Below are 12,217 nucleotides of genomic sequence, written 5' to 3'. Positions count from 1 at the left end.
GATTTGCAATTCTAACGCGTTAATTTCGCTTTGATGAGGCCGTCGAAAAATACGCGCCGCAAGATTTATACACAGACGGTTTCATTTTAAATATGAAAAAGAAAATAACGAACACTGATCCAATCATGGAGGTGTCGAGGTTTGCTGGACTCAAGACTCGAAATAGGATATTTTTTGCCTCAAAAGTAATTTTCACAATTCTTTATGTTGATTTTGAAATTATGGTAAGCCACGCGGTTTCTGGCAGAAAAAAATATGCTGTAAAAGTTTATCAAAGTGCTAGTTTCAGCCAGCCCATCTGTTTTTGTTTTTCAAAGCATTAAACACTATGCTTACATGTATATTGTGTTAAGCCTTTGTCGGAATCGAGCTTCGTAACCTGTTATTCGGTTTTAACTATAATGAGGAGAACTTAAGAAAAATCTTATATTATTCAAAAAAAACATTATGTACTTTTCCGCTTGTTACTTTGATTTATAAGTATAAAATGTTGATATGATCCGTTAAAGAATGATCCACAATTGTCTCTTCGCTTCTTGATCAATAAAAACTTCACATGCACGTCTACACACTCATTGGTATTGACCCGGGCGCCTCGGGGCCGAGTTAGCTCCGGACCGGAGCGCCCGGGGCCCTTCCGGATCATTTACATACAGACGGAATCTCAGGTTGATGTTTGTAGGCGGTGCCGTGCGAGATAAACTATGTTTATCCTTTATGCGCAGCCCGTTATTCAATATTACGCCTTGTGGATTTTAGTTCAGTTTCTATTTGTAGTGTGATCTGATTTGTACTCTGTAGTTACTACAGGTGTAAGTAAATCTCGAGTAAGACAATTAAATGTCACGATTTGTTCAAATTATGTCGAATTTTAGACGTAGGTGGACGAGTCGTCGACCTACGTCTAAAATTCGTCAGTCGGTGAAAAAGCAACTAAATAATAAAAATATTAACATCACATATATACATACAAAGGCGATCTATCTACGCAATCCGATGTCCATACAATTGAGTTTCGCCACCATAATCATAAAATATTGATATGTTATTCTTAGAAATGTTTGCCATTTATAGAATCACAATCATAAAAATCATGCGTACCTACGTAAATTCTTTTGCAAGAAAATATAAATAACAAATCTTATAATATAAACATAAACTCCTGGTTTCGGGCACTTTAAAATAAAACCACTCTTCTCTTTTCTCCAGGGATGTTGTATAAGGTGACTAAAGGCCTATTCCTAATAAACTTAACATTTTTTGTAGGCAACCTGTCATTATTTGAATATTAATTCCATCAATAAGCCATATATCTGAACGTGGCCTTTTAGTATTTCTAGACTGTTGGCTCTGTCTTCACTGCTAAAGAAGATAGACGTGATTATATGTAAGTTTGCTAAGTTAACCAAAACACCACATTTGACTTGTAGGACTTAGGTTTTTTGATCATTATGGTTGTTGTCATGCCTTTTTGATAGATTAGTGGACAGACTACATCTTCCTACTTACCACGATACCTTTACACTTGTTTTGCTTCATCAATCTATATTCATTATCTTTTCGTAGAAGCTTTAAGTTGCAGAATAATTAAGGCTGATCTTTATACTTAAACTTTTTCTATAACCAACCGTCTTTTCACAATAGTGTTTTTATTTTATTGTAATTTTGTGTTACAAAAATATATAATTATAACTAGAAGATTTACTATAAATAACACTGCCTTTTATCGTAACATTTGCAAAGTGTATAGGAATCGAACCGCAACTTTCTTTGTCTGGTATCAATTCGACCACTACACCTAATGGGGTATCAAACCTCTCTTTAGCAGGGAAACGAACAGAAGTAATCAGCGTAAAAGCCAAACTCTGACCCCAACAACACAGGGCCGGATTCCATTTAGTTTTTATTCACTAATAAGTACTTGTTAAGGGCCTAAACCTTCATACTAGACTTTTGTTTAAGTTTTCTCTTCTCAAAAATCAAAATCAGTTATTAGTTTTTAGAATAACAAATGAATATATATTATTTTTTGATATCGCCCAATTTTAATTTATTCAGCTCTTTATAAATAGAACTAGCGCGGAAGGAAGAATTAGTACCTAATATTTGTCTTACTTTATTCATGATAAAATGTACTACATACATTAGTGGTCCATTTGATGTTAGAAAAATAAAAAAATTGAGACATCATATTTTAAAAAATCACGTACTTAATCAGTTTTTATTTATTCTTTCATGTGTCGATTTTCTTTTAAGTCCATCTAAGTCCGGCCCTGATACAAAGTATGTGGTTTGCTATTTACATGTTAAGCAGATCCGCCGTGTGATTGCGGGCCATTTTTACATTATTTATATTCGATAATGCATGTGTTTCAATATTTATGAATTGATTACCGCCAGTGCATTACACATTCATACATACAGCTCCTTTTTATGAGAAATTTTATTGCTGATTTCCGTAAAGTGTTAAGAAAAAATATTATTATAACAAAATCTTTAGGAGCGAACTAGAGTAAATTCCTAAGGATTTTTAATATACATTTTTACAGAAAAGTACATTTCATATACCTGTACCGTACCCGTAGGTACTACCTTCATTAGCTAGGTAATTCAGTAAAAGATTTGATACAAATAGATATTAAGAAGATACGGAATATAAATACGGGAATTATATTATCGAATACTAAGTAAGTTATACCTTTTTGACCTGACTGGTTATATAGAGCCCAGGATATTCTGTCGAAGATTCCAAGATTTATAAACGAGTTTGCAAGCAAGCAAGAGCATGCAAGAGTAATGAATGTGGATGAAGCGAAAGAAGTATGTAGGGTCCGTGGCATGTGGAAAGATGAAGTCTGCCTACCCCTCCGGGGAGAAGGCGTGATTTATGTATGTACATATTTTTTGTTTCTTTTAATAGATTTGTTCACATTCTTCTCTCTTGCAGGAGACGTGGTCCTGTGCACTCTGCCGCTGGGCGTCCTGAAAGTTGCCGTAGCGAACAACGGACAGAGTCAACAGAACTTCGTCAAGTTCGATCCGCCATTGCCTGATTGGAAGGTTTGTTTTTGTTATCCAAACTATCTCACTACTAGAAGGTTCTGCCGGTCTCAACAGTTTGGAAACTACCGTCTTTCTAAAACTATTTCGGCTGTTACACAGCTTGCTTTTGGAGAATGCAAGATAGTCGGCATTATTTCTTTTTGAGTTCCTCTTAGCTATGCTTTCGAGCCCGAAAACCGTTCAGACAGAATGTGATGTGTAGAATGAAATAGTATGACAAAGTTTTTACATTTATACATATAGTCACGTCTATATCCCTTGCGGGGTAGACAGAGGTGACAGTCTTGAAAAGACTGAAAGTTTAAGTTCAGCTGGATTGAATTAAATTCAAATATGATGAAGTTTTTACAGTGAGTTACATTTTTTACAGTCGTTTTTTATTCACTACATGAAAGGGATTTTGCCCTTAACGCGTTTTTCAAATCCTGTTCTTGATAAGAAATAACAAACATCATGAGACGTTCCCCTTCAACGAAAGTTGGTTTTGCAATTATTAACAAGACTGATAGTTGTGAGTTTATATCATGAAAATGGCATTATGTATACAAGTAAGCTTAAAACTATTGTTTTGTATATAGGTGGCAGCAATCAAGCGTTTGGGTTATGGCAACCTTAACAAGGTGGTTCTCTGCTTTGAGCGTACCTTCTGGGACCCGAGCGCGAACCTGTTCGGCCATGTTGGTACCACCACCGCCAGCAGAGGTAAGAATCGTCATATTCTTCTCTGTCGTGTGCTTTTAACATAACAGTCGCGTTCAGGCAGCACTTGTTTATCATTTTAAATCGTAACTGATGTCAACGTTTCGCCAAAACTAGAGTTACTGGGCGTAGAAATGTACCTTCGGGATTATCAGGGGAGCAATAGAAGAGGATGTTTCGTAATAAATACGGGGACGGCATTTAACTTGATCTTATGATGACGCTTCTTTCCTGCAGGGGTAGGCAAAAACTACTTCTTTTCCCGTGCTTCCCTGCATTATTTTTAGCTCCATCCTATGACATGTATTCTAGACTTGCTTTTTCAACCTTAACGTCCCCGATGCTTACTTACAGAAGCAAAAGTAAAGTAAACATCTTTTTTTTTATATTAATGATAAAACGCCAAATATAACCAATGGAAAAACAAATTAAAAAATATTGGACTCTTTCCTTTATATATTTTATTAACTGAGCCACCCATAAAATTATAGATTTATTATTCGCACAACTTGACCCATTTACATTACAAATTACTAGAAGCATATTTTATGAAATACTAACATAGTAAGGCTAAGTGGAAATCCATGTTCCAACCATACGGTTCGTGTAATTCCTAGTCGTAATCGCGGAGGTTGCGTGACGCTACATGAATTTCCCCATATAAGCCACTAGCTTCTAACTTCGACGTCGATACTGCGGCGATCAATATTAAGTACACCCAAAGTCCACAAATTAACCTAGTGCTTATAGTATTCGGATAGTTTAGGATGATAGATGAGATAGTAAATGTTAAACAGTGTAAGAAAAGGCATTATGTTGTCTTTGTTTAGGATTTACTAGTTAACGAACTGGGTTTAGCGTTACGAAAGTTTGAATACTAACCGATGCTCTTACGGTGAGGGAAAATATCGTGAGGAAACCTGAATATGCAGGCAACTGGATTTGTAACGGGAGTCGCTTCGTAACTGACTCACCCAATCGAGGATCCATGGTTAAAAGCTTTCCCCGGACTCCTCTCCAGAGTGTTGAGGATGCAACCGGGACTAAAGCCGAAAGAAGAAGAACTGGATTAAACGTTAGTTAAGATTTTTGACAACATGTCACTTTCTTTGAATCTCTGTTATATGCCAGCTAAACGTGCATCCAAGTTTTGTGACTATTGGTTCAATCAACCTCATAATAAGGGATACTCACGTGATACGTGTGTGTAATATGTAAGATAAGTGATGCGGTTGAGATGATAATCAACAATGCGCTGGCTTTCATAGTTTTTACCTTCGTGGTATATATTTATTGAGTTGTAGGATTTAAATTGATCAACTAACTGATAATAACATAACAGTGAAAACAAGTTATTATATTATATTTACTTAAGTGCTAAAATAACATACATAAGGTACGTATAGTCACGTCTATATCCCTTGTGGAGTAGACATACCCCAGTATGACTTTACGATGGAATTGAGATCCAAATAGAGACAGATTGTTAACCTATCGCCTACAAGAGGAATTCCAAGTGTATAAGCCAATCCCTTAGTCGCCTTTTACGTCTTCCATGGGAAAGATATGGAGTGGTTCTATTCCAATGTGCCGGAAACTACACGGCACTTTTGAAAAGAACCACTATAAGATAAGATAGCTAATAATAGAGATATTCAAGATAAACGAGATACATGTTAGTTGTAATCGTAATGTTACTCGTAAATTGTTTTCACGTGTAAATAGTGTTAACCGTAAAAAAGGTGGCTGGAGTACCGAATAACAAATTAAAACTGAATAATTTAACGCCACGAAGAATCGTATCAAACAAAAAAGTAAGACTGAGAAATTAATTTTGAGGCAAATCATTTTATGTGGTTATTTATTGTTGTTGTGTTATTTCTGGCCTTAAATAAATTTAAGTACAAGATTAAAAGTAAAATAGTGAAAATAAACAAATAACCACCTCAAGAGAAGGAATTCAAAAAATTTCAGGGTTATGGCATAAGTTCTACGATGGATTGAAATTGGACTGGGGCGTAATTTTTTTTTTATTCAGAAATCCGCGTCTTTATTTTTTGAGTTGCTTCGAATGTGAGGGGCGCGGATAATAAATCACACAAACAAGCTAAGAAACTGTTTTTCAAGTGTTTATTGCATTTCCTTCGCCTTAAATTTGGCTACGCTAACTTCATTACGAGAAGGTGGGAAAGCTCGAATCAAACAAAGCGCACTCGAGCTAAATATTTAATAGGTATCTTATAAAATAACAATCTTGCATTAGGTTAAATACTTACTTTTGTTTATGTAGTTGGTGGATATCCTTTGTACTTTAAAAAGATAATTTATTCATTATACTTAGAAGCCTGCTTTTGGTTTACATGATGAGGTTTTTGCTAAATAAAGATAATTTTAAATTTCGATTCGTTATTTTTTGGAATATCTAAATATTCTCCGGGTAAATACTAGAAATAGTAAAATTACACTGTAAGTTAAATCTGGTTGAACTAATAATTAAAAGTAATTTAGTTGCCACCTTCTAAAATTTATTTCAACGGCCTTAATTTTTTAATCGTGGCCAATTTAACGTTACGGGCTCCGTTCGTGGCCCGCACTATCTGATGCGCAGCTATCTGACGATGTCGCTTCGAGAGTTATGTGAGAACGCTCACAGCTCTCCCTATCAACTGAGAATCAATGGGTTTATTTCCATAATTTATTGCTCTTTACCAAACCAGCTAGAGACATAGATGTAAATAGTTACAGAAGTTATCTTGAGCTGAAAACTTGGGTGAAGTTTTCAGTTATAGTAATTCGGAAACATTCAAAATATGCATCGTCATTGCTTATGTAACACCGCCTAGTGAAGTTTCATGTATATTTTTTTAAATTTGTTTTATTTTTTTTTTGGGAAAATTTTTAATAATTCCCTTTAAAAAGATATTATTTAAAAGCCTATGTATATGCATGTTTAACTTCCCTCTTTCTCTTACTCTGTAGTTTACCGCAATGATAAAGAAAGAGAGGCAAGTTAGGGCGTCAAAGGACGTGAATAAGAAGTATATTTACGTTTTAAATATACTCGTGTAATATGTTTTGTTGTAAATATTCACATGTATCATATGTAAACCTGTGATAAATCAGCTTGCTTTACAATTAGCACAGATAAAATACCGTATCATAAAATTTATTATTAAAAATAACAAAAATGTCTATCGCGTATTTGGTCTATGGAGGAAGTAATGCCGACTTTATTACTTGTTTGATTATGATAGACGATTTCAAAGTTCGAGCAATAACTATTATAATTTGGCGCGACCTCGATAACATTTCTAAGTCAAAACATTGCCAACTATGTAAACTGAGCTTAACCCCAACTCAAACAAGATTGAACTTATGCTGTGACCTAAAATTTACTCACGCCAACTAATAATACTGTAATAATATTGGAGCGGGAAACTGGCAATTATTTAATAAATTGTTTAAGTGTCGTAAGTCTTAAAATGTCAAGCAAAATTGTATTTTGTGGCTCTTAAATTTCAACGGACCGAATGACATCACAATGTTGCGAGATTAATTTCTGCGCTAATTATTTACACAAAGCAAGCTTTACCAAGGCATCATAGTTATCTTGGAGAAATTATGGAAATCAGTATTTAGCGGACGACTAACACCTTATAACTATTTCCTAGGAAAATTTTCTGTAACTTTATAGTAAGTCAATTTGCCACCATTTTATTCACGCACAATTATTATTTTACCTAAACGTACATATGTCTGCCTATTATTATTTAAAGGCTAAACTGTTTGTACGATCTTATATTAATATACTAGTTAAACATATACAGGTGTGCCTGTTATAAGCTAGTTATATTTTTAAGTGAAACACATACAATCACGCCTCTTTCTCGGTCACTACATCTACTGCTTAAAATGCAATACTATAAAAAAAAACCATCAATATTTTGTTATCTCATCGCAGGAGAATTGTTCCTATTCTGGAACCTGTACAGCGCGCCCGTACTCCTGGCGCTGGTGGCTGGTGAAGCAGCGGCCGTGATGGAGAACGTGACGGATGACGTCATCGTGGGGAGGTGCATCGCCGTGCTGAAGAGCATATTCGGACACGCGGCCGTTCCGCAGCCTAAGGAATGTGTGGTCACTAGGTACAACTAGTTGCCATATGTCTAAAGTGTTTGTTTGTTTGTTTGAACGCGCTAATCTTAGGAACTTCTGGAAATTTGAAAAATTATTTATGTGTTGAATAAACCATTTATCGAGGAAGGCTTCAGGCTGTATAACATCACGCTGCATATAAGGAGCGATGAAATAATGGATTATGTGAAAAAAAAAACGGGAGAAATTATTCATCCTTGAGGGCTTCAATGATGTCCAAAATAACTATTCCACGCGGACGAAGTCGCGGGCATAGCTAGTTTTTTATATAAGGGAATTTACAAATTTACAAGAGTTATAATGCTTCCTTGAATATTTCATAATTATAATTTATCTGCTTATGTTTTCATTGCATGGTCAGTTTTTAAAGGGACTTCAACTTCTCACCCTTATCCGTAAAAGTGTAAAGATTTTGTGTGTGTGTATGAAAAACCAAAAAATATTCCCGTAACGTTAACGTTAAAAGTCGTTAATTTTGAATTTCAGTACGTTTACGATTTTAAAGTTGTTTCAAAGTTGAATGAAAATATTCTAGCAAGAAGTGTTTGAATAGATTGTAAAAGTTTTGCTTTAAAATATAATCGTATAAGCACATCTTTACTAGTAAAATATACACAAATTACACATACATTGTCAAACTATTGGAAGTAAATATCTAGTTGAAATGACCTTTTCCTTTCAATCGTTGAATCAAACATGGTACATACATACATATACATATAATCACGTCTATATCCCTTGCGGGGTAGACAGAGCCAACAGTCTTGTAAAGACTGATAGGCCACGTTCAGCTATTTGGCTTTAAGATAGAATTGAGATTCAAATAGTGACAGGTTGCTAGCCCATCGCCTAAAAAGAATCTCAAGTATGTAAGCCTATCCCTTAGTCGCCTTTTACGACATCCATGGGAAAGATATAGAATGGTACTATTCTTTTTTGTACTGGTGCCGGGAACCACACGGCACATAAGTACATCTTTATTAGTACAATATGTATGTATATAAATTACTCGTACATTATTAATATTGGAAGTAAAGATTTAGATGAAATGACCTTATCCTTTCAATCGTTAACACATAAACAAATATGGTTGTAATGAATAATGATTGTCAGATGGCGCGCGGACCCGTACGCTCGCGGCTCCTACAGCTTCGTGGCCGTGGGCTCGTCGGGCACCGACTACGACCTGCTGGCTGCGCCCGTCGCTGGTACCCCGGGGGACAATAGGCTGTTCTTTGCAGGTAATTTCTTTATATTGTCACGCAAAATAATATGCCAATGCCAAAAAAAGGCCCTAGGAACAGAATATCTTGCTTTTGACAGGGTTTGGAAGAAAAAGAAGTACTGAAATAATGACAGACACAAAATGGATCAAATGAGCTAATTCCATGCATACATATGTCCCACATCTATCCCTTGTGGGGTAGACAGAGTCAATGCTAGTTTATAATGGAATTGAGACTATTCAAAAAGTGACAGGTTGCTAGCCCATCGCCTATAAGAAGAATCCCAAGCATTATTAGCCTATCCCTTAGTCACCTTTTACGACATCCATAGAAAGGAGATGTCGTGTTCTATTCTCAAGTGTCGGGAATCACACAGCACAAATTCGACTCTTATACAAATATGTTCTATTCGTTCAGGTGAACACACAATGCGCAACTACCCGGCGACAGTGCACGGCGCTTTCCTCTCCGGTCTGCGGGAGGCGGGCCGACTGGCGGACATGCTTCTGCCGCAGCCGCCGATCACTAACGCCAGTGTTGCCGCCGCCACTGCCGCCGCCAACCAATCAGCTTAACTAAACAGTTAGATTGATGCGTTAGTTAAAATTAAAAACTAATTTTAAACAATAAAAGTGATGATATTAGAGTTAAGTACGACTGAAGTTTTAGTTATACACTTCACTTATGTTCAAATATTTTTTTTATGTGCTGCCATATTCATCGTACGCATTTTGTTGGTCAAGAATTAAAATTGTAATTGTCAGTTTATATAAAGTTTGTTATTATATAACCTACGCATAATTTGCAAATACCCTGTGACAGTATACAGCGTGTTCTATTCTAGCTCACGAGAGGTCGATTCGCAGAATTGCTTCTGCCGCAGCCGCAGATCACTAAAGCCAGTGTTGCCGTTGCCACTAGCGCCGCCGCTCCCAAACGATAGGGTTGGTGCTTTAGTTAAACTTACAAATTAATTTTAATCAATAAAAGTTATGTTAAAGGAGTAAAAAAGTGTTGCAGTGTACTTGTTTTAAACCAAGGTCGTTAAAGAGTAGATTCTTATATTTTTTTAATCTTTTTAATGTTTAATAAACCTCTTTTACCTATGAGCATTGTACAACACAAGCATGCTGCTTTGTCCATCCGTTTGCACCACCACACACAACTCCACTATGGCTCGTGACAAATCTAAGGAAAGAAAAGCAAGATAAATAATTAAGGTAATTATATTTTGATACTGGCGGATGTCACTAGTGTAATAAAAATAAATCTGTTTCTTTTTGTTTTATTCTAATCAACTGCAGCACGTTTTGTTTCAAAATAGATATCATACTCTTCTAAGTTGAATGTCATGATGTATTTGTTTTTAACTTTATGTAATAATTTGTCTGTCAGTTATGATTTCTTCTAATAATTTGTCGAACAATAAACACATTATTAATTAAATCTTTAAGTCAAGTGGTATATCTATAGATTTCTGGGTCACAGTTATTTTATTGTTATTTGATGGTGACAGATTATTAATTTGACGAATAATTTTTTCTCAATTATTTAATTGTAACTGACTTATTGATTTTAATTAATGTGTATACAAGTTTGTGTGATACAGAATAAAATGTTTAAAATTAAATTTTTTTTTTTTTATTACCACATATGTGGTGTGGTAATCACAAAATTAAATATCCGTTAGTTGTTTTATTGCTAGAATTCTCATCATTTCCATTTTTTAAATTTTGAATTTCATTATTCTTACATACATTCATCCATATGGTCACGTCTATATCCCTTGTGGGTCAGATAGGCCACGCCGATCATTATTCTTATTTGAATGTTATTCTAAAAACATCTAAATATATTTAAGGTGAACATGGACTAATACTTTAAAAGACCAGGTGATAATACGAAGTCAAAAATCAGGACGTAAACATTTGTCTACCCCGGAAATTATCTGTTAACTAATAGGGATATTATCAAGAATGCTTGACAAGAAAAAACAGGATGCAAACGAGGTGATGTTCTCGAAATTCAAGGAATAATTAATTGGACGATAGTCTAAGGTACACCTGCTTGGAATTTTATGGAATTCTTTTTGAGAAGTGGTAGTCATCCAGTTGATTATTTAACATTACACTCAATCAATTTACCTACATTTACTTATCACGTTTTTATCCCTTGCGAAGAAGACAGAGTTAAGAGTCAAGAAAAGACCCGAAGGATAAAAGATGGAAGATGTCCGCTAAGAAAGGATATTCTAAAATTTTCGCGGGAAGTTAGTGGAATTTTTCTTTGTATACGAGTAGTGTTGTAGCGCTGTGTATACCATATTGAGACTTAAGAAGTACCTTAGTGTAACTGCAATGTGGCCGGATGTTTTTTATTAGCAACAAACCATTAAAACCGGGAGCGTTAATGTTCGACAAAACTGAAATTACTATACACTTATATATCTTTTTTGTTAATCTGAGTTTGTTTACGCGCTAGGCGGGGCGGGTGACGGATTTATAGCAGCTTTTTAATTGCATTTTTTAATTATTTTTCAACAACACGCTGCCGGCAAATTGAATACGACTCATGTGAATACAGATCGTATCTTGAGGTCTACTCACAAAACTATTGTAAAATGATATCATTTATTTATGACATTAGGGTTACCATCAATACAGTAGCCCCCGAGCGTTTTCTAAAAGTTGGACGTGTCTGTATCAATGCCAATTTTAAGACTATATTTATTTATTTAGCATAGCGTTTTAGTAGTACTTGGTATAGCTTGGGTATATGCCCAGCTATAAACTCCTTCGCGAATGACGTCAAGACCTTATCCCTTAAAATCGAAGCAAGTGTTAGATACCTATAGTGATAGTTTGGCAGGTAGATCCATTCGTATAAAAGAAAATTAACATTTATTTACATTAATTAATGACGTCTATATCCTTTACGGGGTTGACAAAGCCAACACTCTTGAAAAGACTCCATGCCTACAAGAATTTCATGTATATAAGCCTTTCCTTTAGTCGCCTTTTACGACATCTATCCCTAATTATAGTAATTGAATTATAAGAATGTACAATTATGTA

The 12,217-nt window shown here is 35.2% G+C and overlaps 1 protein-coding gene across 1 annotated transcript in view; it reads left to right on the top strand.

Moving 5' to 3' along the window:
* The window catches only part of LOC106136234 (lysine-specific histone demethylase 1A), a 313,849-nt gene extending 303,076 nt beyond the window's left edge, over positions 1 to 10,773 (top strand). The window contains exons 12-16 of the mRNA XM_013336722.2: positions 2,948 to 3,060; positions 3,642 to 3,765; positions 7,724 to 7,907; positions 9,031 to 9,158; positions 9,561 to 10,773. Of these exons, the coding sequence (XP_013192176.1) occupies positions 2,948 to 3,060; positions 3,642 to 3,765; positions 7,724 to 7,907; positions 9,031 to 9,158; positions 9,561 to 9,718 (707 nt within the window). The 3' untranslated portion in view covers positions 9,719 to 10,773. The remainder of the gene's footprint in view (positions 1 to 2,947; positions 3,061 to 3,641; positions 3,766 to 7,723; positions 7,908 to 9,030; positions 9,159 to 9,560) is intronic.
* The last annotated feature ends 1,444 nt before the right edge of the window (positions 10,774 to 12,217 follow it).

This window comes from Amyelois transitella, chromosome 8, assembly GCF_032362555.1.
Source record: "Amyelois transitella isolate CPQ chromosome 8, ilAmyTran1.1, whole genome shotgun sequence".
Lineage (NCBI taxonomy): Eukaryota > Metazoa > Arthropoda > Insecta > Lepidoptera > Pyralidae > Amyelois > Amyelois transitella.
The sequence above is the reverse complement of the archived record's forward strand: the minus strand, read 5'-3'. Positions and strand labels throughout refer to the sequence as shown.